At 31.6% G+C, this 27,751-nt stretch overlaps 2 protein-coding genes across 2 annotated transcripts; both read right to left on the reverse strand.

Annotated features, from left to right (window-relative positions):
- Nucleotides 1-444: 444 nt before the first annotated feature.
- On the reverse strand, nucleotides 445-15,824 carry LOC143079764 (uncharacterized). Its single transcript, XM_076255343.1, has 13 exons — nucleotides 15,694-15,824; nucleotides 13,183-13,308; nucleotides 11,566-11,700; nucleotides 10,316-10,330; nucleotides 9,261-9,378; nucleotides 7,360-7,511; nucleotides 6,693-6,824; nucleotides 6,276-6,302; nucleotides 5,274-5,388; nucleotides 3,472-3,659; nucleotides 2,529-2,657; nucleotides 1,782-1,895; nucleotides 445-898 (listed from the first exon to the last, which is right to left on the reverse strand). Exons 1-13 carry the CDS (start codon nucleotides 15,752-15,754, stop codon nucleotides 849-851), a joined length of 1,362 nt encoding a protein of 453 aa, XP_076111458.1. The 5' UTR covers nucleotides 15,755-15,824; the 3' UTR covers nucleotides 445-848.
- A 1,197-nt stretch (nucleotides 15,825-17,021) lies between these two features.
- LOC143078164 (uncharacterized) lies at nucleotides 17,022-26,566 on the reverse strand. Its single transcript, XM_076253115.1, has 9 exons — nucleotides 26,279-26,566; nucleotides 25,442-25,555; nucleotides 24,249-24,365; nucleotides 22,771-22,884; nucleotides 21,907-22,056; nucleotides 21,588-21,701; nucleotides 19,808-19,930; nucleotides 17,585-17,716; nucleotides 17,022-17,297 (listed from the first exon to the last, which is right to left on the reverse strand). Exons 1-9 carry the CDS (start codon nucleotides 26,382-26,384, stop codon nucleotides 17,266-17,268), a joined length of 1,002 nt encoding a protein of 333 aa, XP_076109230.1. The 5' UTR covers nucleotides 26,385-26,566; the 3' UTR covers nucleotides 17,022-17,265.
- Between the last annotated feature and the right edge of the window lie 1,185 nt (nucleotides 26,567-27,751).

The raw sequence follows: 27,751 nt of genomic DNA on the forward strand, positions 1-27,751 counted from the left end.
TTTGGTCTGCACTGTTCATTAAACAAAAAGCTATGAAACTAGACACAACAACACCTGATGCAGTTTCTATGTAGACTTTCGTTTGTATTTCCGTCGTTGTTTATCCTTTTCCCCCTAGGCGTTTTCAGTTTGTTTTTCGACTTACAGTTTTAAATAACTTGTTTTTCGCTTTTAAATAACTCTTTTATATCTTTTTTATTTATACCTTATCACGATCATACTGTCCTGTTTCATAAACCTTCTACGTATCGGAAGAAACAGCAATATTTAAACATTTGATTAGAGAGACTTAGAATATATTGAAATAGACACAGTTTAAACAGAGTCTCGGTCATCTCCCTTTAAACAGTAAAAATAAGAGTAGTAATAAAGGTATTTTAAACTACTAACAGTTGATATATATGACATCTGACAATTCGGTTGTATATTAAAAATAAGACTATGTTATGAATTATTTCAGTTTTATTGTTTTATAACCACGGTAATTATTTTAAAATAATATGGAACCTGCTGCATATAGTACGAGGACTATTGTACATTTTAGGAATCATTCCCTTATGCATATCTCTGATCCCTTTGGCCTCGAACACAACTTTAAGATATATTTATTGTCGAAATGCACGTCTGGTGCAATAAATTGGTACCATTAATGTGATAATATGCCTAATAATTAAAACTTGGTGTATATCTGGGCTTATCATTTTCTGTACGCATGTTACAATTATTCTAAGATCTTCTAATGTTTTTTCAGAACAATTCATTTTATATCAACTATACAAAAACTGCGGATTAAAAATTGAAATGTAATCAGAATAAATAGGCAATTTAATATTCGAAAAAAAGAGTTATTACTTTCCAATCGCGATCCAAGTAGGAGTTGTATTTTTCACTGATTCAGCTGAAAAAGAAAATCAAAATGCTTTCGTTCATATGTAAACAAAAAATTGAAATCATAAATCACAAGCATTCGCCTTTCAAAAAGGGCTAGTCGACTCTTAGCTGATGAAAATGGAAAGTGCTCTCGCTTTGTAGATTAATTCATTTACTAGAATAGCCACGTGCATCAATCAACAAATTTTACCACACACGTGAGGTCACAGGTTATGAAGTAGTATATCTCGTTTAACGTTGTTGTTTACGAAACTCCAGAAGATTCGACTATTTATAGATAAAAGTTACCTGTGTACCAATATCATGAATATGCATGATTAATGACCAGGCAAAATCTAATTGCAAAAATAGAGAGGACAAATCCGATACTCTACGGGATTGAAGGACATTTATTAGGTTTGGATTGTCCTAACCAATCAATAAACTTTGATTATTCACGTCTCGTAATATCTTCCAATCAGGTAGCAAGAAAAATTCACGCACTGACTGTCCATCGTTCAATTCTTAATATCGACTCCTAGGAGTCGATAACAAGAAAAAAAAAAAACACCAACTGATAATATTGAGGAAAGAATCAGAATCTATCAGAAATAGGTCAAACATTTGGTGAAAAAACGATCATAAGGGTATTTTCTTCTTTTGTAATGTTATGTAGAAAAGTTGAATGTGGCACCCTCTAATGTTTTTTTTAATGCAATTAACTTTTTACTGTGTTCGTGTATATTTATCTTTTGAACAACTAAAAGGAAAAAGGAAAATCATAAGAAACTAGTTTTCTCTTATCTATGAAACTGTTGCTGCCATATTTCAAATAAACAGTAAATGAATCTAGACGCAAAGATACAAATTATATTTTAAAAAGTACAAAAAATGTTGAATAATATACTTACCACATATGCCGCATGTAACTGGACATTTTTGTCGAAGATATGCATCGCCACAAACATGTCCGTCAGCACAGTCGATGTATGTAACATCAACACATGGCGGAGTTGTTGTTCGAACTAAAAATAACGTTCAATAAAAAAACTTACATCTTTCATGAGTTTTCATTGTGTATTGTTTTAAGCAGTATAGGACAACACAAAGTAGTTCCAGACGATAAAATTGGCTGACTAATTGATGTATCAGACAAGGTCATTTTGATGCTGAAATTGAGCTCGGTTAAAATTCACTACACAAAATTTATCATGGTTCTGCCTATGATTTTTGTGTCCCTCTTGCTTCCAAAGAATCTAAAATATTAACGCAACTTAGATTGTAAAATGTAATTTCAACTAAGGTCATCTTAATTGAAACCTTAGTTTCGAGATAGTTTTTAAAATTTATAAACAAAAAAAGAAAGAATTGTTAAATCATCAGTACCGCAGTAGTAGCTCCTGAGTCGTAAATTTTAACTGCTTAGGTTACACGTTCGTTTGAAAATAGTTTCGATCTCAGCGTATTTGGAATCTAAAGTGCGATTCACCAAAGATATATAGGATAATTAATGCGAAAGATTGTCTTGTAAAACAGTTATCAAAATTTGGAACGTTATAAATGTTGTCAAACCCCCAAAATATATATCTTATCACATTTTGATAGAACTTTTGTCTGTATGTAAATAAAGTAAAAACTTTCATAATGAAAGAACTTACCACATAGTTTACATGTTACTGGACATAATCTTCTCAAGTAAGTATCCCTACAGATATGACTGTCAATACATTTAATAAATGTAGAATCAATACACTGTGTCAACGAATTGGGTTGTGTCGAGGTTTTCACTATTAGAAACATAAGTTTGACTTTTAATTTTAGTTCTGATTTACTTGAATACTAAATTTGATTAAAAAGAATATCCAGTAAATATATTAAAAAAATGCCTGTATATGACAGTTGTTATCATTTCGTTTAATGTGATTAATCTTTTGATTTTATCATTTGATAAGGAACATTTCATTTAGAATTTTTATAGCTAGATGCAACATTTTTCCCCTTGAAAAAGGTATATTTGAACAATTGATAAAATTGAACATGTTTGCATTCCAGGCATAGATTACCTTAGCCGTATTTGGCACAACTTTTAGGAATTTTGGATCCTCAATGCTCTTCAACTTTGTACTAGTTTGGCTTTATAAATATTTTGATATGAGCGTCACTGATGAGTCTTATGAAGACGAAACGCGCGTCTGGCGTACTAAATTATAATCCTGGTACCTTTGATAACTATTGCATTTAACTTTTGAAATATTTACATTTAATTACTGTAGAAACATGTAATTTCCTGCATCCTTTTGTATAATCGTAGAATCAGTTTGTTAAAAGAATGAGACACACATCTGTGTTGACTATTTTGGGTTCTTATTATTTATTTAATGATGGCATTGTACACTTATTTTTTAAATCATTAACCACGAATTTTGAGAGCTAAAAACTTAATAATAAACACAAGATAATGCACATGTTCATAGCTATTCTTCATAAAAAAAAAAGACATATATATATTGTTTTGAATAAGATGTCGCATATGTAATACTTAATGTCACCTGTTTCTATTTCCATTCATGCACTATAATATTTGTACCATATTTTACAAACCCGGAATAGTTGTTAGTTTGGTATATAAGTTTGTAACATTTTTCACTGAAGCTATACTTCCGCCAATCAAAGCTGAATTAACTGATGACGTCTGCAGGTATCCAGTTTTGCAAACAATTGTTGGACAGCAGTCTCCCGATTTCTTTATTTCACTACATCCAGATGGCAAATTTGAATAGGTAGGGCATCTAATAAGATAAACATCATAATTAGTTATCAAAGGTACCAGGATTATGATTTAATACGCCAGACGTCGACCTAGAGAGACAATGTAAATTAAATTCCTTCCCTCTGTAGGCAGATGAATTTGAGTTCAGGAAGGTCTAGGATAAACGCCAATTGGATATCAGAACAACAAACAAATAAACCAAAAAAGAAACCTTAATATACACGAATGTCCATATTATATGAATTGTAAGCTCTAAATGCCAAATTTTCTAGAGAGTTTAGAATGAGTAAAACTAAGAACAAAATAATCTTCTTTTTTCAATAATAAAGAAACACACCAAGAAACAACTACAACTACGTTATTTGACAATGCCAGAGGAGAGTAGGCTCTCTATGTAGAAGAGAAGCAACTGATACCAAAGGGACATGCAAACTCACAAATCGAAAACACATTGACAAATTCATATCCAAAAACGATAAAATCGATCGAAAGACAAACAAAATCATAAAAAAGCAAGATCGAAAACTAAAGACTAAGCAACACGAACCTTACCAAAAAATCGGTAATGATCTCAATTGCTCTTGATGGAAAGCTAACTCAAAAACTGTGTGTCAACGTGAATGTAATCAATGTATACTTGATGGTACGAGTATCAGGATTTATAAATTTAAATTAAAACACTCTATATTATTTTCGGAGACAACTAGAGAAAACAATAAATCGTCGGTTTCAGACATATTCAATTCTACGTACGAGATCAAGACGTTTATTTTTTATTTTTCAATCTGAAGTTGTACAAACGCCATAGTATATACCGTGTATCTGATTATCAAAAGTCAAACTTCGACAGGAATCTTCACAGTCAAGTCTTATAATACCAAAGGACAAACTTCAATTCATCTATTATAAAAATGTAACTGCATGACATGGATGGAAGGTAGTCACATTGACACTCATACCACATCTTCGTATATCTATGTGTAGGGTATTATTGATAAGGCCTTCAACTACCGGTCAACCGGTTAATCGGTCGAACGATTATACGAGTAACCGTAGGCAAAAGTGTACTATTTGACAATACTACTACAAAAGTATTGCATGTTAAAACGCTTGTTGAAACGTTCAAATCCGCTGCATTTGTGTGCACCTGTCTAAAGTCAGCAACCTGTTGTTCAGTGATTGTCGTTTGCTGATGTGGTTCATGGGTGTTTCTCGTTTTTCATATAGATTAGACCGTTTGTTTTTCTGTTTGAATGGTTTTACACTAGTTATTTTAAGTCACACTTGTGAATAGCTAATGACCAAAAAAGGTAATCTATAATCTTTTATGCAATGTTGCATAATCTTTTTATGCAATGTTGCATAATCCTTCTATGCAATGTTGCATAATTTTGAAAAGAAAATTTCAAATGGCTTCAAAAGTGCCAAAACAAATTTAAAATGATTCAGAAATACAAATAATGGTATAATATTTCTCAAAAATACAAAACAAGTTAAACAACTGCCATCCCCTAATGTTAAATGGATGGTACATTTTGTACATTTAAATAGTACTTTGTTCTAATAATTTGGTATTGGTTCCCTGTGAATGTAGTAATTAGATATGAAACAACTGTCACAACTGACAACTTACATATTATAACATCTATAGTATCCATATAAACCATCATCACAAACACATTCAGTATCACAACCAACCTGCCATTTATCATCTTGACTGTAAACTTCCCTATTGAACACGCACTTATCTGTAAATAATAATTATCTAACTTATTACTGCTGAATTAAAATTCTTGTGCGAAGTTTGGATATATCAACTGACAACCTAAAAACAGAGTGTCTGCAACAACTAATTTTTATTAACAGCTTTCTTCGCACCAGATGATAAATATGCAAGTTAAACAGTTGCAATCAACATTTGACTATTCACTGAAAGTCATATTTTGTGTGAGCTTGTAAACGTTTATGAAATTATAAATCCTGAATATTATTCGAGAGACGACATCATAGTAAGAACACAAATTAAACTAAAACATGCAGTGTAGGTAGAACGCTATTTCAGTCTTAAAACCGTGGAAAATGAACCCGTTTAAAAACCGTTTTGAACTCTATCAATTAAAACAACAAAGAACTTATAATTAAAATAGCTATAAAAGGAAAATTCTAAATAGAAATTATTATTTGGCAAAACTTTTAGGAATTTATGGTCCTCAATGCTCAACTTCGTACTTAATTAGGCCTTTTAAAAAATTTTTGAATCGAGCGTCACTGATGAATCCTTTGTAGACGAAACGCACGTCTGGCGTAAATATAAAATTTAAATCCTGGTTTCTATGATGAGTTTATTAAGGAAAAGTAATTCCTGCTCAAATAGTGACGCATGCCATATTGGTCTTCGAAAATCGTCTATAAACATAACAGGAAGATAACAGGAAGTGGTTAACAATCCTCGGGTAGATATTCAAGAAACTTACAAATTTGCTTAAATCTGTATCCTTAGCTTTGAATTAACAAAAACTACAGTATGCTAACTAACGTGCTCCAGAAGAACAAATGGAAACTGCGGCGACAACATGTATATCTTATTTATTTCCGGGAGTCTAACAATATTTCAGTGTTTATTTAAGTTACATACCTTCCTTACCAGGAGTCGAGGTTATATCTACAAATAGATAGTAATTTGTCTTTAAATATTTTGAATTTCTTAACCTGAACATGTAATGGAAACTTCACATAATAAATTGGTGTTGTCAAACTATTCCAACATCTATATGATCACACAAAGTACAGAAAGTGGTATTACAACAATTAACATCAAATTAGTTTGGGTTGTATTCTCTAAAGGCATTCATAAGCAACTCTAGTCATTTTACAAAACTAGATATAACGCACCATTTGGTATGGTTTGATACATTTTACAACCTGGCTGGCTCTATTACATTACCAACCCATCAACCAAAATTATCAACAATTAATTAGAAATTGGCAGGAACAGTAAAAAAATAAAGAGTTTAAATGATTTGAAACAAAATTTGCATAGCTCTACACTTACTACAAAGGTTACAGTACTGCCTGCAATTATCTTTTGCCCAGGGAGCATATGTTGCACAAGTATTGGGGCCATACTGATGACAATTTCTTAGTTTGTCAGCACATGGTGGAGGAGTTATCTCTCCTGGTCGGCCTGAAACACACACAAAATACAATATTTCCAATTTAATCATTTAAATATAAATTATTTACCAATTGATATTGCTTATGTTTTTCCTTTGTAGAAAGCTGATAAAAACATTTAAGTGGAGACTGTTTTAAGTTTTCCAAAGCTGCAGAGTTTGTCCCCAGTTTTAAGAAGTTCTTGTTGCTCAATCTTTATATTTTTGTGTTATTTCCTGCTAAACATTGCATTTCTGTTATCTTTTTTTAAGGTGTTGTCTTTCAACTGATGGTTTCTAGTTATAACCAATTAAGCTTTAAAACTACAAGACAAGAACCACGAATGGCATATCATATGAGTTGTTTCCATGAGGCTGAATTCAAAATATATTCATGGAATATACATAAGCAGGACTGGTTTAAGTGAAAGTAGGAAACGCGAAAAAAATATATACATTTAACAATAGATCTACAAAACTATCAGAAAAAAGAGTGAAACAAAAATTCATGTGTGATCTTCCCTTATCATTTTGTTATTTCTAAGGGAACCGGAATATAATTCATACTTGCTCCTTTTCCACTTATTGATCCCGTTCCTTCAAACGAGCTTGCTATTGTTTGAGTATGTTGGTTTGTGCTGCATCGTGGCTGTTTGCAGCATTGCTGTGATTCTTGAACCAATGAACAATTATGTGGTAAATTAAAATATATTGGGCACCTGAAATAGATAAATATTTATGATGTGATAGATTCATATCTAAAATAAAGGAATTAAATAATTCTATTTCATAAAAGAAACTTTAAATAAAGTTTATCATAAATATGCAACAGAAACCAAACTCCACGTTGCGAACAGCCGGTCAAAATACTGGATTTGATGTGAATAAACTCATAATAGATACCAGGATTAAATTTTGTATTTACGCCAGACGCGCGTTTCGTCTACAAATGACTCATCAGTGATGTTCGAATCCAAAAAGTTAAAAAGGCCAAATAAAATACAAAGTTGAAGAGCATTGAGGACAAAAAATCCTATAAGTTTTGCCAAATACAGCTAAAGTAATCTATTTCTTCGGTAGAAAAGCTTTAGTATTTCAAATATTCAAAAGTTTTGTAAACAGTTAATTGATAAATATGACCATATCAATAAGAGTGTTTTATGACTGGAATCTCATTTAATACAAAACATACGTTTTTTTATTCTTAGCTGTGTTCATAAGGATACTGAAAAAGTGTAAATATCCATAAAACTGTATATCCATAAAATTCCGACCTATCAGTTTAACCTTAAAGTATGACTTTTGTAGATACTGACCATTTAAAAATATCTATACTTTTTCCAAAAGTTTATTTATTTTACAATGAACATGGAAAATAAAAAGAGTTTACAAACTAGAGGCTCTCAAGAGCCTGTGTCGCTCACCTTGGTCTATGTGCATACATGAATTAAACAAAGGACAAAGATGGATTCATGACAAAATTGTGTGTTGATGATGGTGATGTGTTTGTAGATCTTACTTTACTGAACATTCTTGCTACTTACAATTTTCTCTATCTATAATAAACTTGACCCTTTAGTTACAGAAATTTACAAAAATTTACCAAATTAATCAAAATTGTTGAAAATTAGCTATAAAGGGCAATAACTCCTTAAGGGGTCAATTGACCATTTTGATCATGTTGACTTATTTGTAGATCTTACTTTACTGAACATTATTGCTGTTCACAGTTTACCTCTATTTATAATAATATTCAAGATAATAACAAAAATTGGCAAAATTTCCTTAAACTTACCAATTATGGGGCAGCAACCCAACAACAGGTTCTCCGATTCATCGGAAAATTGCAGAGCAGATAGATCTTGACCTGATAAACAATTTTACTCCATATCAGATTTGATCTAAATGCTTTGGTTTCAGAGATATAAGCCAAAATCTACATTTTACCCCTATGTTCATTTTTAGCCATGGCAGCCATCTTGGTTGGTTGGCTGGGTCACCGGACACATTTTTCAAACTAGATACCCCAATGATGATTGTGGCAAAGTTTGGTTTAATTTTGCCCAGTAGTTTCAGAGGAGAAGATTTTTGTAAAAGTTAACGACGACGACGGACGCCGACGGACGCCGGACGCAAAGTGATGAGAAAAGCTCACTTGGCCCTTCGGGGCAGGTGAGCTAAAAAGTACAGTATAAACATAGTTGTGTTCCTCTTGGCTTTCATTGAATGCATTTGTTTTCATCTATCGATAATTTATGATGGCAAATTCTCATTCGTGTAATATCACTCTTTTCAAGAAAGAGTTCGAATTTGAAAAAGTTTTATTTTTATTTCTATATTTTATTTTAAATGTATGTTTTCTGACCTTAAAGACAGAATCAAGTCACAGGAACAAAACTTGAATGTTGTGCGAGTAAAATTCGTATAATATAAGGAGATTTGTCAATATAGTATTAGTAATATAGTACTTATTGCTACATGTGTATCTTCCAGTCTGTCCATCTATACATTCACATTCATAATCACATCCATCAGTCCATGTTTCTCCTTCCTGGTACGTTGCTCCTTTATAGTGGCATTTTTTAACTGAGAAAAACAAATATTAAAAAAATACTTTCTTATATCACAAAAGTTCATCCCTCCCCCTGGTTTGAATCGTCGTCTGTTTGGCGACTTTGATTTTTATCTCTGAACTTCTGTTAAATAAACATGCAAGGTATTATACACGATCGTTTTCTTAATAATTTAATATTTTTTCATTTTTAAACGATTTTTGTTGAAATACATGATGATTAACATGTCCTATGCAAAGGCTAACGGTTGTTTGAAACTTAGCTTTGCAGCACTGCACCCCTACACTTTTTTCGATTAACTTTTGACAGTCTGACTCTAAAAGACGGTTGTATTTATACATCTTACACCAGCTATCCTATTCGGACCACATTTGACTCTAATAAACAATGAAATTTAAATATACGTCTCGCACGGTCTCGTGGATTTGTAATTGCTATATTACGTGCATAGAGAAAAATCATGTTTAATGTCTCAATAGATTGAAATATTACTTGATAGCTTCGATGTTTCCAGAGATTGACCTTCACCAGGAACGCCCTAGGTTAATAATTATGTGAAGTGCGTATTTATACATATCCCTACAAGCCTTTTTGAAAGCCGCTTTTCATTTTGTTTCAAAGATTTTAACCCACACTAGATGCGAATGTTTATATATATTGTACTCTTCCTTTCATAACTTTTAGATAACTTCCTATCGTTTTCTTCCTATTCAGTAGTGGTGATAGATTCAAACTCAGGCTGCTATGCGATAATATTTTTTGAAGATTCGATTTCAATTTGTTTTTTACTGTTTCTTATATTATCCGGTCACTTTGATTTCTTGTATTCTTATACACCTTGGAATCTCTAGAATTGTCAAAATAGATGACAAAATTCTTTGCACAATAACTTAGCATTAGTTGGATATGTCATTCATCCAAAGAAAAAGAACTTTTTTATGTTTACTTACAGAATCCGACATCGCCTGCAAAAAATAATAAATAAGATTTTAATATATTTTATCAAAATTACATTAAACAGTATTTTACAGTAGCCAGCAATACTTTTCGTAATTTTCATTAACAGGTACTAGTACATAAATGTATCCTAATACCAGTAGCCAAACGAGTGCCACCCATAGAGCAAACATGGTTACTCTTTCGATACACAAAAGTTGCTCACTTTCAAAAACGTTTCCTATCTTTGCTTATTATATTCTTAATTGAACAAATTAAATGAGCTATGTTAATGACTTTTAATAATAAAATTCGATAATCTTCTTTTTTTTTTTTTACTTTTTACTAAGAATTTAGCCGTTTGAATGTCCTGACTGTGGGAAATCTGTTTACAATGGTACCATCATGATTTTATATAACAACACTGCAAAACCTCTGCAAGGCACTTTATTTTATTTTATTTTAATTTTTTCATTCGTTTGTCTTTATTTAATTCAATTTTTTCACCATAACTTTGAAAACTTCACTTCTTATTTTCAAAACAATATAATCTTTTTGCATACCTCAATAAGAAAAGTTTTTGTTCAATGTTGCAATACAAAACATTCGCACCAGTATGATATACGCGTTTCATGATTGCTATTTTCAAACTCACAGCACGGAGCAAATGCTCCCACTTCACTGCAAGTTAAAGCGGCTAGCATGTTCCTATTTCACTCGCCAGTTTGAATATTAATTAAAGTAAGTTTTTATATTTTTTTTATAGAAATAAAAGAAAATTCTGGAAGAAATACATGGCAAAAATTTTAAAATATGACCACCAAGTACATGTATGTACAAAGCTTTAAATTATACACACAAAAAAAAAAAAACAATCGCCGAAGTATAAACACCATGAATACGGTTTTGAAAACCTTTTCAAAAGCAATGATACATTAATATTGGATTTAAGAATTTGAATTCATTAAGATAAATATACTTTATGATGGTTTCGTCATTTTAACGGTACGAGTATTATCAAATCAATAAAGATAGCTTTAATGTATTTTAACTGTAATATAGCATACACTTTTTTTTAAAGGCAGCTACCATGCAAAATAGGTATTATCCTATAAGTTAAATGGCAAAAATTGTATTATCTATAAGTTAAATGGCCAAAATTGTATTATCTACAAGAGCATGTACATTCTTGTTATTAAATATGATATCGTTTTAATCACAATGCTGTACAGTATTTTGCCGCGAAACTTAGCTTTTTATTTACCACACAATCCACAGTGCAGTCTACAGTTTACTTCTGACCACGCATAGTAACGTGGATCATGGCAAACATCTATGCTGTAGTCAGAGCAGGTACTCAGTTTGTTTGTACATGGCGGTGGTGCTGTCGTGTACAGAGCTAAAATGGAAATAAAAGATTGTCTTCCTAGCAAGGGAACTAAAAAATAAACGATCCAAAATTTACAAAATGAAGTTTGCTGATTGGACATATTTCAGAAAATTATATTTTTTCCAATTTCGTTTGTTTAAACAATGATTATTCGGTGAGAAAGTCTGACACGCTCTGTGTGGGAGTTATCGACTTAAACTTCACCATGACAACTAGACTACGTAGTTACACATCATACACAGCCAAAACGGACGCACTTCGCAAGGAAGTCGTGCTTTTCAGAAGGAGAACATATCATAAGCATTGGATTTGAATGATAAATGTATACTCAAGTCCCGGGTACACTTAATGTGCAGAAAAATGTTCAGTAGCTTACTGGCGTATTAAATTATCATCCTGGTACCTTTGGTAACTATTTACACCACTGGTCGATCCTAAAGCTGGTGGACGTTTCATCCCCGAGGGTATCACCAGCCCAGTAGTCAGCACTTCGGTGCTGACATGAATATCAATTATATGGTAATTTTTATAAATTTGCTGTTTACAATAAACAGATAAACACTCGTGGAAAATAGTATGTCATAAATCAATTACAGTGGTCAGTGACCGGAAATTTAATTACACGTGTATTGTCAGATAAAGTATTCAATCCATTTAAATCCCAGAGGTCATACTTTGATATATTTGTATTAGTTCGAGATAAAAAATGAATTTTGAATGCTTTTGTTAACCTTGGGATCGTAAATTTAATTCGACTCAACCGAAATTTCGACTCATCCAATTTCGACTAATCAGGAGTCGAAATACATACATTTATAGGGAACAAAGTTCGGGACCACGTGAAAACTTCGACTCAACCGAAATTTCGAGTCAACCGAGTTCGAGACAACGAGAGTTAACTGTGTACTTTGAATTTTTCGAAAACTAAGGATTTTCTTATTCCAGACATGATTAACTTAGCCGTATTTAGCACAACTTTTTAGAATTTTGGGTCCTCAATGCTCTTCAACTTTGTACTTGTTTGGCTTTAAAACTATTTTGAACTGAGCGTCACTGGTGAGTCTTATGTAGACGAAACGCGCGTCTGGAGTATTAAATTATAATCCTGGTACCTTTAATAACTATTTACTGTACTGTTGTAGAAAATATGGATCGTTGTTTGTTCCTTATATTAGTCACTCGTTTTTCGGTTATGACTATATTACAGCTGATATTTTGTAATGTATTTTTGTAAATTTTTCAAAATTTTTTTATAAAGCGACAAAATTTGATATTCAAATTCTGTATAACGCTTGAGGGAAATGCGCATTAATGAGAGAGACATGACTTTCCTAAAAGTTCCTATGAAATCTTCCTAAAATCTGTATCTGCAGCTCGCCAAATCACGTGCAATTACAGCCGTTGTCTACATATTCTATTTCAAACATTTGTATGAACTATTTACGTTTATCTTATATATATATTTAAAAAAAAAACATTCATTCTACTTACGTGCACAAAATTGACAGAACCTCTGACAATTTTCCGTTGCCCATGGAACATAGGTAGTACACACGTTTTTATCATATGCATTACAGCGGTCAATTTTGTCTTTGCATGGATCGACTGGTCTTGTGACTGTAGTGAATATGTTTTAAACAATCAAGCTTCGTTAAACTATGCATGATTTGTATTTGTTGAGATAATGGAATATTTCAATGATTTATAGATATAAAGAATTCGAATTATAGAAAAACTGAAATATTTCAAGAGCATCTTAAATACTAATTTTGACTACATAGAGTTGACCATAAAAACTTAGCATACAATGAGGCCAAAGTATTATGAAGACTAACCGACAGACATGAAAATTTTGCAAGAATCTAACTATATATTTAGTTATCCTATTACTCATTATGAATCAAAATTTCATATGATAAACAAAAATGTATTATTTTAAAAGGAGAAACTGGACCTGAAAATGAGACCAAGGATAATGGACAGGTGAGATCTTCGTAACGTTTGACTTTGAATTCAATATATGAAGGCACGAATCATCTAGACATATAAAGCTTGGTACAAATATGACAATGAACAATATTCATTTGACCACACACATTTACATTAAATGGTCATGACAAACAAAAAAGCAATAAAATAGACAAGTATATATAATGTTTAGGGAGTGGCTGTGGCTTTCATATAAGAATTAAGCAAAATGGTTACAAATTCATGTATAATTGTTTACCACAAAAAGTAAAATGTTAGATATTGATGTTATTGGTACTAACATTGATTTTGATTTTGAATTAAATAAAACATAACTGTATATAGATTGCTACAGATATGAGAACTCATTATTCTACATTTTGTCGATACTGTTTACTTATATTTTAGCAAGGTCATTCGTTTCACAGACTATTTATATCGTCTCTACCTTAAAACCGTTGAATGTGTACTGAATGATACTTTAATTTAGGTTGGGAAAACATGATGTATGTCTTAGTTGTAATAGGCTTTGAAGCAGCTTTCAGTAACCGTAAGTACTCATTTGCGGTGCTTTCTGTCTTCTGTTTTCCTGTTAGTTGTGTGTGTGTGTCTCTTTTGAGGCAAGCCAATTGCTACTGATTTTTACAGGTTTTTTCTTTACATTTTGTGCTGTTACACAAGTATCCTAGCTAAGGGTATATATTGAGCACTCATGACATATTCAACCCCGCCACATTCCTTATGTGTCTGTCCCAAATCAGTAGTCTGCAGTTTCGTGGTTGTCGTTTGTTCATGTCTGTCGTACTAGTTTTTGTGGATTGTTTTTTTCGTTTAAACTATTTTACATTTTTCTTGTCGTAGCCTTTTATAGCCGACTATATGATTTGAGGTTTGCTCATTGTTGAAGACAATGGTTGCCTTTCTTTTCGTACATTCACTTCATTTTAACTCTTATGGGTAGTTGGTTCATTGACAACTTTCCCACATCTCTGTATTTTTATATGTAGATAAATATTAACATACTTAAAATGAAACAATGAGAGAATCATCAGCGTTTTAAGCGGATATATTTTGCATATAGGTATCTTTCCCTAATCAGTATTTCAATATGTGTATAACCAACAAGCAATGGATCAAATTATTTTACAAACAAAATCGACTTTGGTCGGCAGCCATATTCTTCTGATCGCAAGATTAGTCCATCTATTTCTCTAACCTTGGCAAACCAATTATCAATTGGGCTTGATCATCTGATAATTGCCACAAGAATGTGTGCAAAAGATTACCCAATAATTTGGTATTGTATCAAAGAGTTAACAACCCAACCAAAGATCAGAACAGCCCAAGGCCACCAGCTGGCCCCTAAACAAAAAATGTGTAAAACAACCCTTCCTCATTACCTCTAGCATAAGAAAATGAGTTTTGCTATCCACTTCGTTATGCACTTTCACTGAACGACCCCAAAGAACAGAAAACTGTTTTGGTGCATTATGTAAGTTTGTCAAGATATTATTCGAAAAATTATTTGTCAATTAAGAATAAGATAATTCATCGGAAAATTATCTTATTCTTAATATGTCATTTTGAATTTACTACATCGTATTATGTGTCAAAGTTACATAGGTGTCCCTGATATGTTTCAGTGTCTAATATGGTGCAATTTGGTGTTTATCATACATCAAGTTTATGATTTATATTCTACTTTCCAGCATTGCTGGAGTGCAAAACTTTGTGTTCTGCATATAATTTGCATCAAATTTAATTTTACATATCTTGAAAATACTACCACTTCGTTGGCTATCTTGTTGGCTATCTTGGTAGCAATTGTCTTATGGACGATGAGTTCATTCAAATTAATACTCAAGTATCCTTTCGACGAAAAGGTTATAGTGACCTTTTATTTTTTGGTTCATTGCTCGGCTATTTTGCTTATTTGAATGTCCATTAATTGATTTCCAGCACTTGCGAGAAGTATTATTCGCCAGAATTTGCGGGAAATACTATTTTATATTATCTTACATGTAAAACACATACCTGTTGTTCCAGCTATTGTTTTTACTGTAAGTAAAATGTAAATGAATAGAAGAACTTCCATTATGCAAACAACGCGTGTCTATCGGAGATTTTAAGAGGTCAGCAGGTGAACTTGCATATATAGATAATAAATGTTCTACGTTTTATCTTGTAGATGTGTCTGGTTAGGTTATTTAATGTATTATTTTGGCTTAAGATTTGGATCACTAACCTATATCTAAAATATTTCAATAATTCCTTTTTTAATAACAAAAGAAAATTACTCAACAAAAACTAATATATGAAACGATTTAATTAATCCATTGTGTTTTTTTTTTATATATATATATATGAAAACAAAAGCAGCACTGACAAGTGCAGACAGCATTGGATTTATTTAGAGTTTTTTTATGATTTCTTACTCTAGATTAGCTTTCACGACAACGGAATGTACTGTAGACAGTAATTAGTGTTTGTATTACGTCTGTGGTAAGTCCTTCGACAACAATTACTGTAAACCAACTTATTTTCGCTAAATTCACACGCAGAAAAATAACGCGAATATGTAAAACAAATCTTTCCGTATTCAACTACATCAAGAAAATTGGTGAATCGCGAAGAGTCCTCGCGAAGAGTCCCCGCGAAGTGTGATAGAAAGGATGAAACGCGAAATAAAGTATCCGCGAAAATAAGTTGTTTGACAGTATTCGGAAGGTCTTTTTTCGTACAGTCACCAGTTAATTTAGATATTAATATTTGAATAATACATTATAATTATTACAAGTACAACTGGTTTTCCCTTTAAAAAGGATAAGAAGATACCAAATTGACACTAAACTGTTCGCAATCAAGTGGATTGTATTGTTTTAAGTCTGGTATCCGTAATGAGTTTTTATTCATATTTCCAAACGGTAAAAAGAAGAAAAAACTGAAAGAGAAGGAAATGACTTACGTCTACATACTTAGACTATTTTCATATTACCAACTTTTGACTCCGGATTATATAATGTTTTGACAGGTTAACGAACTCTAGGGTGGGACATCTTTGCACTCGATCAAGTAAGATAAAACCACAAATGTAAAATCAAATATAAAATCGGTGCATAGAAGGTAACTGGGTCAAGATAGGGTTACCAAGTCAGGAATATGACAGTTGTTATCCATTCGTTTGATGTGTTTCAGCTTTTGATTTTGCCATTTGATTAGGGACTTTTCGTTTTGAATTTTCCTCCGTTTTCGTTTTTTTTTTGTTATTTTACTTTTTACGGTAACATGAAAATAATCTATTATGACATTTATTTTTTGTTATTAATTTATTAATATGGAAAATTAGACAAACAAAACACAAATTATAAATCGCAAAATCAAACTTTATTTATAACCGATTTTGTCAATTGAATCTCTATCAGGTGAAGCTTCGATGTCGACCATCATTATTATCGTCCAAACATTATTTGAAATATTTTGCACACTAAAAAGCGTATCAAATCATCATATAAATTTTGAAAATGCATCCTTCATCATGTTAAAACAAATCAGAAGAATTTTGTCGTACACTAATATTCTGTTTCCATTCCGTGACAAAGTTTATGATCAGTAGTTATCTGGCTTTTTTACACCACAAACTGTAAATATAAAAAAAAACATACAATACAGTTATATTGTCATGTGTTCTATCATTAACTATATGGTTATTTTTTGTTTCTAAACATCGTATCGTAGGGCTTTACGAAGTGTATTCATATTTGTTGTATATCTATTTCGTTTCGGACAGATATAAGTAATTTGGTTTCTTTTTGTATTTTAAACACATGTCTCAAAATCATGACAACTTAACATTATTCTTATTATTAAAAGAATGTCTTTTTTAAAGGAAATGTATGCATTTAATTATTTTATATAATGATTTTACCATTTTTGTTGGTTTTCTTCATGACCATTCTTGTTTTATTATTTCGAACCACTTTTCTGGTACAAGTGAATTCTATGCATCTCCTGACTGCTGTTTCTCCTTCTTCTAGACATTTACCTTCAAACTTGCATCCTAATTAAGTAAACAATAGCTGATAGTTTCTACAGTGTAAATGTAATTGTTAAACATATGCGACAATTATACTTTTGTTGTATCTCTTACAGGTTTTTTTAATTTCTGTCTATCTTTTTTACTAATAGTATACAGCTACGAATACTGAATATGCCACATATTGAAATTGTATTTGCTATTGTAATAATAATTCGTAATTACGTTTTTATATATTAACTATAGATTGACTCGAATCCGATCAAAAAACGGGAATGATCTCATTTGTACCGGAAAGGAAACATTTTGCTCCACTACTAATGACATATCGTGTTGCTGGTGGCAATATAAATTAGGTGATTCCTGAACCGAGGAAGGGAGGACGGGAAAGGTGGAAAATCTAGGCAGTCATTTTATATAATGAATGAATGATTCGAACTATGGGTTAATTTTGTTGGCCGGCCTATTATTGAATGTTCGTTGTGATTCATTTGCAATCATAACACATCTCTTTTTATTTGTTTGAAATATTTTACATACATGGACAATTTCACAACGAAGATAAAAAAAAAAAAACTGCTGTAAGTTGACAATTTTAGTAGCAATAAATACCCTGTAAACCACATAATTTGCCTCACATTCTCATTAAGAAAAAATCACACACCTAATTAAATGGGCATTTAAAAAGTCAGAATGTGAATATATATGTTCAAACTCTAGTAATTTTTTAGTAGCAATAAACAAAAAAATATATCAATTGGACATGCTTTGATACTAAATCTGCCCTTGAATTTTTACTAGATAACATTTTTGTTCGCTTTGGAGATTCCGTATATCGTCAATAATGACGACTTCAGTATGTATACTAAAGAAATGTATCCTGTTGAACTTACTTTAAATAAAGCTAATACTAACAATGACCACTGCCCTTTCCTCGATCTTGATATATATATATCATTAACGGAAAGCTTAATACTAAAATTTATGATAAAAGAGATGATTTCTCATTTCTTATCGTTAATTATCCATTGTTAGATGGTGACGTTCACTTGTCACCATCTTACGGTGTTTATATATCTCAACTTGTACGATTCGCTCGTGTATGTAACAATGTTTTAGATTTTAACGAGAGAAATTTATGTATTACAGAAAAATTATTACACCAGGGTTTTCGATATGACAAACTAGTCAAAACATTTTATCATCGGTATAAGGACATCATTCAGAAATATAGCTCAACATGCAGACTTCTTATACGTTCAGGTATTTCACATCCAATATTTTATGGAAATATTCTTTATAAAGCACAAAAATGTCAGTATTCACCTCAGAAGCTAACAAAACCTTTAAATAGACTAATTAAGAAGGGATGTAGTTACGATACTGTTGTCAGATCATTAAAGATTGCATATTTTGGCGTTAATATTGTTTCACTTATAGGGTCTTTGCATCGGAACTAAACACATTTATTATTAATGAACCAGTTGTTGGCATGACACGGGTTATGTTCTTCTCATATATGTTATGATGGTATGATACTAAAACCCTCACAGGGAGGATTGTGCCTGATATTTATATGATGAAGACATATCTTTTTAATCAGTTTAATTGAAGTCTGGAGCTGGCATGTCAGTTAACTGCTAGTAGTCTGGTGTTATTTATGTATTATTGTCATTTTGTTTATTTTCTTTGGTTACATCTTCTGACATCAGACTCGGACTTCTCTTGAACTGAATTTTAATGTGCGTATTGTTATGCATTTACTTTTCTGCATTAGCTAGAGGTATAGGGGAGGCCTCAGGGTTGAGATCTCACAAACATGTTTAACCCCGCCGCATTGTTGCGCCTGTCTCAAGTCAGGAGCCTCTGGTCTTTGTTAGTCTTGTATTATTTTAACTTTTAGTTTCTTGTGTACAATTTGGAGTTTAGTATAGCGTTCATTTTCACTGAACTAGTATATATTTGTTTAGGGGCCAGCTGAAGGACGACTCCGGGTGCTGAAATTTCTCTTTGCATTGAAGACCTGTTGGTGACCTTCTGCTGTTGTCTGCTCTATGATCGGGTTGTTGTCTCTTTCGCATATTCCCCATTTCCATTCTCAATTTTATAAGTTACCTCTCTTCGTTTCTTCAAACCATGCTTTCTGAAAAAGTTCATTTACCCGACAGATTCTTGTCACACATCTTTTTGTAGTAATTGATTGTCCGTTACCATAACACTTACCAAAGCGTATACACCCTGCAAAACATTATATATTGGTATTGATGTGTATGAGGGGAAAAAAACTCCACAACAGTTGCCCTTGATATTTTAACGGAGTTGTTTTAATAGATATATATATACAATCTTATCAAACTTACAATCCTGTGTTCACGATTTGCTTAAAAGGATTCAACAACACTCTGTTTTACTTTTGTTCATGTGATTATTGCATCAGCGTACCTACAAACTTTTGAAGGTGTGCATCATAAAAGACATGGAGAAATTTCATAAGTATGATTTACTTGTGTCTAATCCATTTTGCTTTAATTCAGAAAATAAAATAAAACTAAACATAAAAGACAAACAACAGTATCTCGAAAAGTCTTTAAAACAGAAAACAGAAGCTGTCGTTTTAAGATTGCTTTAACCGAATCATGAAGATATGAATTAGATTTTAATTAGACGGTGTATACAATAACAGTATTATTTGATAATCTTTAATTAATTTACTCATAAGACGACAACACATAATAACTATATATGCTGTGCTGAGTTTTTAGAACTTCTCCTTAAAAGCAAAGCAAATTAGTTGTTGAAACCATTTGCATGGTAAACCAGTCGTTATACAATCCAATATCAAACACCAACACATTTGAAGCAGACATATATAGTTTCACACGAAAAGCAGGGGTAGACGCAGATACAGGGGGTGATGTGTTAAGCTTACAAGTTAAATGTAAGTTCAATCTATATGTTATGTGAAAGCATTAGAACGATACTCTCAAAAGGATGTAAAAATACATATGTTCAAACATTTGTTTTAATTTATTTTTTGTTAGTCATGTATTTTTTCGATGTAAAATAATGAAAATTGTTGTGGAAACACCACTATAATATTATATGGTACAATGAGACAACTCTCCACCAGATACCAAAATGACAAAACAGGTTAGCAACTATATGTCACATGTCGGCCTTCCACTAGTTCTTTGTCCAAATATCAGCATTTTATAAAGCACAAAATATCTGTGTTCTAAACCTAACAACTAAATTACATTTTAAAGTTGGTCCTTTCATTGTTTTAAATAATATGACACAGGATTATGTTTTGTTAAAATATCAAACTAGGGTATCAAAACCATATCATCTACATGACCTGTGTAGACTTCATATGTTTCAACGACGAATTGTTATTTGCTATTCTAGTAGTGAGTATTCTTATAAACATTAGATTGAAGGGGAAAGGGTTAGATATGAAAATTTTTGATACTGAATTGTACAGATTTCTGAATATCGTATGCCTTAAATACCGTTGAAACAAGTTGCGTACCAAGACACGTCTTCTTGTAAGTCTGAAACTTATATTCAAACTTTGATACATTGATTATGTCAAATGCATCAAATAAGAGTATAATATAATACTAGGTAACTCCAAAAAAAAAATTTTTTTCGAAGACTTATCGATAACAAAATCAGTACAGCTTAGTAAAAAAATACCAAAGTAAGAGTTATTTCTTTACCAGACTATGAGGAAATCTGTCAATGATAATATTGTAGGAAATAGGATTACAGAAACATATGTGGATACAAATGGGAATTTTAGGAAGAGGTAAGTTAAGAAAAAAGAACTGTTGTTAGCGATACATTAATACTAATGGATAGGTTAGATATTTTGGATACACGCTGTATTTACTTGGTGACAAAGATATTTTAATGAAGTTCCATCCGTCAGTAATACATTGCTTAGTGACACATCTATACTCCCATTTCTCATTAAGCGCTCTACAACCTTTTGCATAGCCACAACCTTAAACATAAATTTAATATTACAGTAAAATAATCGTATTTCAAAAACAGAACTAACAAATATTCATTGTCTTTTTTATATTAATCCGGTACAGATATATGTGTGTGCTAGTTTGGATTTTCTTTATCAATTCACGCTATTGCGTAACAATCATAACAATGTTGATGAACACTCCTCATCGTCATACTTGACAATAGACACTTACCGCCAAATTCCGGATGTAGGGATAGTTCTGTGATGAAATCATCGTTCATCTTGGTGACTTTGCACTGCCGTTTAACACATGGAGCGGTCCGTCCTGACTCGCCATCTTTTAAACACTTTGTTCCACCTTTTCGTCGTTCTAATTTGCAAACTGAAGTTAAAGAACGTTTGATTTATTGTTATGTCAATTTTGTCTTTTTATTAGAAATGCACTTGTATAGACGATATATTGAAGTGTAGTGTTCCTTTAAAACATCGAATAAGAAGAAAGCTCAAAGTATAAATGAGCAAATCTTAGTATAAGAATTATTGAACTGATCAAACTGTGCTCTTCCCTCAAACAGTATACGTCTAGTAAATTGTTCTACAATTCTTATTTAATATAACTATCTTAAAGTAAAATCACAAAAATACTGAACTCCGGGGAGAGGGAAATTTAAAACGGAAAGTTCCTAATCAAATGGCAAAATCGCAATCACAAACACATCAAACGAATGGATAACAACTGTCATCTTCTAGAAACTGGTGGATTAAACCTGGTTCTACAGCTAGCTTAACCTCTCACTTATATGACAGTCGCATCATATTCCATTATATTTACAAAGATATGTGAACAAACAAAACGACATAATAGGTAAAACTGTCAAAAAAGGGATACAGCAGTCAACATTGTGTTATAATCTTCATCACTATAAAAACAAAGAAATATGTAACAAAGAAGCACAAAAGTCATATACTAGAATACAAAGCACATTAGAAAAATGAAAGACAAGAATACACACAACAGCACAATGACGAGTGATGAAGTATGCATGAACAACATTTCTTTTTCATTTTACATTTAAATGCCTTTGATGTTACTTACGTTTTCCTGATACTTGTGACATGAAGCCACGGTTAGTCAAGATGCATGTATATTGCACACAATCAGATACCCATGTTTGGCCTGCATCGTAACATTTATCATCCATGTAACACACTGCAAGTATATATTAAATATTTGGTTAATTATTTACCAACAGACAGAGGTTCAAACACGGACCTTTGTAATGACATTTATAATGCTGAGAACTATCAATATAGTTGTTCATAGAGATTTCGAAGTATATTTATCGAAAAAACATACTTTAAATTTCATTAACTTATTCTCCGATATAGGTTACCTTTGTTGATATAACCCCTCAGTCGTTTTCTTATTTTTTTTAAATATAGTATTTGTAAATATTTTTTGTCATTTACGAAATACTTTCTTATGTCACAACAGTGCCCGTTAGTTTTATAAGCGATTTATAAACGATACAAGTACACACCCGTGATATCGCTGGTCCGTAACTGAATTAAAGTATACAACTATGCCTAAGCCTTATTTTAGTAATTGGTATTGTCATCTGATAAAGTCATGTCGATTATAAGATACACAGTTTTCTCTGCTTTCAAATCTTTCTGTTTGAACCCGTCGACCTGGAACTTGTCAATTATTGGTAATATTAATTATTTGGAAAACAAAAGGTCCTGGCTATCCAGGAATGGAGTATGTTTTAATCAACATCATTGTCCCATATTAGTTATCTTAGAAAGTCTTGCTGATTGCTGAATAAAACTACAATAGGGAAAAATTTGACAAAGATTTGAATTTAGTAGTGTCGGCCCTTTGATTATGACCCGTGTATATAGCAAAATCCTAAATACACCGTTTGGTGGTGCGCCTGTCAAATGTGGAACGTACAGATAAGGTAATAGGTAACAGGTGAATATATATTATTGGTATCGATATCGGATTCGACCCGGAACTTGTTAATTATTGGCAATATTAATTATGTGGAAAACAAAAGGGTCTGGAGTGGTGTAATTTTTAATCTACACCATTGTCCTATATTAGCTATATATAGAGTTGAATTCTTTGATTTGTCGTTTTTACCCGATGACGGCTGACAAATTGGACCTCGTAATTTTAGTATTATAGATTGTTGCAACGCTTTTTGTCAAACAGCAGTGACATCGTTAGATATGTAAATCCCGTATGGTAGCATATATCGTCAGGGATCCAAAAAATAGTATTGTTGATACGTTTTTAATTAATCATAACCGGAAGTTCTATTATTATTTGATTTGAACATTCTTTTGAAATTAGTTTGGTTCCAACGCCCTATGCAAATTTGAACTAAAATTAATTTGTCTATGCTTTATATGTCCCGTTTCGCCTGAGCTCCTCATGTATTTTAAAAGATACTAGTATCTATACCTTTTATTTTGTTTCAAACAAAATAAATATTATATTGATAGATTCAAAAATATCAGTGAACTACGTTGTTAGGTGGGAGTGAAAAAGGGATCTTTACTCACTAGAATAGAATGGCTTCATCGAACCAAATTCACAAATATACATTTTACATGAAATATCATCATCGTATATTCCAACGCCTTCTTCGTAATTAACACCGTTTCGGGAACAATTCATTCCTGAAATATAATTTAATGTGCCATAATCAAATCTTGTTTGATTCCATAATAGAGTTTTCAGTTGCTGAAAAAAATCCAATGGAAAATGAATTCAGTCGATAACTTCATTTGTAATACTCAACTGGACTATTTGATGGCATTTATATTTGTGAAATATATCCGTTTTCAGATATGTATAGTACTCATTGGCTTTAATTTTTTTTAAAGTTTGAGCTTTTCTGATATAGTTTTTGTTGCTGTATCCTCATATTTGTTTTTCGTTCATTGTTTTGTAAATTAAGCAGGCCGTTAGTTTTATCTTTTGCATGGTTTTACATTTGTCATTTCTGAACCTTTAACAGCTAAATGTGCGGTATGGGTTTTGTTCATTGTAGAAGGCCGTACGTTGACATATTTATAAAGTTGTTAACTTCTGTGTCATTAGATTTCTGATGGAGATTTGTCTCATTTGCAATCATACACATCTTCTTATTTCCTTAATATAGAAAATCGCTTCCGATTTATTGAATTTTAAAAGAATTGTTTTCATTTATATGTCTTATATAATATTCTGGCAGCATTCAAACGTAGAATGAACTAAGGTCAAAATAATTTGATGTGTATGTTACTTTATTATTCAAAAAGCTTAAAATCTAGTTAATTACCACAATTTAATTTGCCTATTTTTAATTCGTTAGTCAATAAATAGATAAAAAGAAATATAAACACAGTAAATAATAGATTCATACATGTAGATTCTCAGATAGATCAGTATATTAAAACACAAATGAATAAATTACCCCTTGGCATTAGAAGTATAATTTGACAACAGATGTTTCATGTAATTTTTAAAACAGCCAAATAATCGAAAGCAAACAAAGTATGTATTATTTTCTATATTATTAGCAACAGTGAAGTAAAACTTAAGCGGCTATAAACAGTCTGTTTTTGTAAATATTGAAATATGTAATTTCATAGTATTGTTTATCTTTTTTTTAAATTTTTTTCTAAATTTTAGAATAATTCTCAAATCACAAAAATGGTCAAATAAATAAACAAAAATTAAATTTTTTTTTTCTTCAACGTGAAAATCTTACCAATCCCAATATTGATACTGGCATCAAACGTATCATCATCCAGATGATCATCTGATAAACCTGTCCGGTCAACGACCATAGAGGAACTGTAAATATCATCTTCGTTTGTCGATACTGTAATGTAACAATTCAATGAACTTCTACAATATTTACTATCTGCCGCCTGGCTCATGTTTATAATAATTTGCACCAAATTCCACATTAGATTCCATCATAAATACTTTGGACAAGAAACTAAAAAGATCAGGAGGAGTATTTGCAACAATACAAGTTGTTAGACGAAAAATTTTCTGAGCACTTTTGGCGAGGAAAATATCTTGAACATACACAAAATTTATATGTTTTGACAAAAAATATACGGCAGAAATAACGTTTATTCTTCTTATAAAAGAAAATGCACGAAAAATCTGCTATAGTTCTTTAGCAAACAGAATCAAGACTATCACGTATATCACCCTTCCGGAAAGATATAAGAATTTGAAAAAGTAGCTCCTATACACATATTGGTCTACCTGATGCCATATGCAAAGCAGCTTGTCAACGTATATTGAGGGATACGCGAGCTGAATAGCGAATTTTATCACCTAACTTCTTCGTGAATAATCAAACGTTTATCAAGGAAATATCCCTTAATCAGTAGTTACCTCTTCTATAAATCTTGAAGCCGAAGTATAAGTTCAAATTTGATAACTTTGTTAGTAAGAGAAAGAAAGAAAAAAGCGACGGAAAGTGTATGCCTTATAGTTTTCGTAAGCAAGGTTAAAAATGAATTTACAGCACATTATATAAAAAAAGAGAAGTACACAAATGTATAGTCAGTTTATAGACAATATTTACCTTTGTTTTCATCAGGGAATCCAATATCATCGATTATTCCTCCACCAGTGGGGACACCATCGTCGATAACCATCGCTGGACTCTGGTCAATACTGTTATCGACCATATTACCAGTTTGCACTGGTATAACATTAATATTTCCCAAAGGGATGTCGACATTGTTTTGGGTGTTATGAGTATGCACTGGAGAGTTTGAAGGATCTTGGATAGTATCGGTTAAGAGATATGCTTGGGATCCAGTCACAATGCATAGACATATTCCAGATAGCAATATTTCACTGATTTTCATCTGTTAAAGGAATAAAGTAAAAATGATACAAAAAATATAAACAACTCGAATAATATTCTTTATTCATTTTAAGGCTAATCCAAAAATAGAACACACAATGAAAATTGCGGGAAAAAACTTGATGTCATTTCAATATTTTGTCCTCCCAAATAATAAAATTTGTTAACGTTTTTTTAAAGTATCTTTCGTGTCTCAATAATATATTGTATTGAAATTGTAGACTCTTTTACTAAAAGTTAACCATGTTGCCTCAAAGTCAGTGAATGTTAAAAACTTACTTTGTATAATGTTAAGATGCTCCCTTACTTATAACACATAATACATTTTCCCTCTTTATATATGACCATGTGTTAGTCAAATTGACGTACATTGCATATCTGGAGAGTTGCCTTATTGCTTTTTGATTTGGGTCTAGAGGGTTCAACACCAAATTTATGAGTCAATACTTATAAGGTTGAATAAAATTTATAAAAAAATGTTTTTCATCACAAAAGTTCATTTCACTTAAAATTGATATTGTAGTGCCGCCTTTTAAATGCTTGTCAAAAGAGCACAGCAAGAGACTCTTAAAATTCCATTGAATGGGAGATAATATTTAATATATCACATTAAACTTGAAAATGTTTCGTTTATCACCTGTTGAATGTTCCTAAATTTCCTAATCGGAAGTTTTGTTTTCAATAAAATTTGTAATTTTGTGTCTGTTTACCGCAAACAATGAAATATACCCCTAGTTACCATAATAATGTTTACCACAAACAATGAAACATACCTTACCATAATAAGTCATTGCTCATTCCAAATGCACTAATACAAAGCGTAGGTGCATCAGACTTACTTTTTAAATAAGATTTCTTTATGTGAAATGTTTTATAAACTATGTTATTGTCAGTAAAAAAGACAAACCATACACAAACAAAACAATAATACATTTCAAAGGTTTTTCGAATGAGGTTTAGGTTGTGGGAAACGATACAAGAGCAGAAATGTTCAGTTGGCTAACATGTCATTCTACCATAATTTAAATACAAAATATCAACCCCGTTTTGGTGTGGTTTAAATTGCTTAATTTTTAGTTTGTCATGAAGCGTTTTGTAAATTGATGTTTGTCTTTTCATTATGTTGTCTTGATCTTATTGGTTTCTCTTCCACTTCAGAGCGTTGATTCTCCTTTTGGTATTTTC

The sequence above is a fragment of the Mytilus galloprovincialis genome, chromosome 6 (assembly GCF_965363235.1).
Source record: "Mytilus galloprovincialis chromosome 6, xbMytGall1.hap1.1, whole genome shotgun sequence".
Lineage (NCBI taxonomy): Eukaryota > Metazoa > Mollusca > Bivalvia > Mytilida > Mytilidae > Mytilus > Mytilus galloprovincialis.

Bases quoted from the DNA above. Each gene is read 5' to 3' on its own strand.
- LOC143078164 (XM_076253115.1), bottom strand. From the start codon at position 26,384: ATGGTCGATAACAGTATTGACCAGAGTCCAGCGATGGTTATCGACGAT. The intron at 22,885-24,248 runs GTGAGTAAAGAT...ATATACTTGCAG, and splicing joins GATGAAGCCATTCTATTCTA to TGTGTTACATGGATGATAAA. The intron at 17,298-17,584 runs GTAAAATCATTA...TTATATTTACAG, and splicing joins GAAGAAAACCAACAAAAATG to TTTGTGGTGTAAAAAAGCCA.
- LOC143079764 (XM_076255343.1), bottom strand. From the start codon at position 15,754: ATGGAAGTTCTTCTATTCATTTACATTTTACTTACAGTAAAAACAATA. The intron at 2,658-3,471 runs GTTTGTAAAATA...TGTTTCTAATAG, and splicing joins CAAACTAACAACTATTCCGG to TGAAAACCTCGACACAACCC. The intron at 1,896-2,528 runs GTAAGTTCTTTC...CGTTATTTTTAG, and splicing joins AGTAACATGTAAACTATGTG to TTCGAACAACAACTCCGCCA.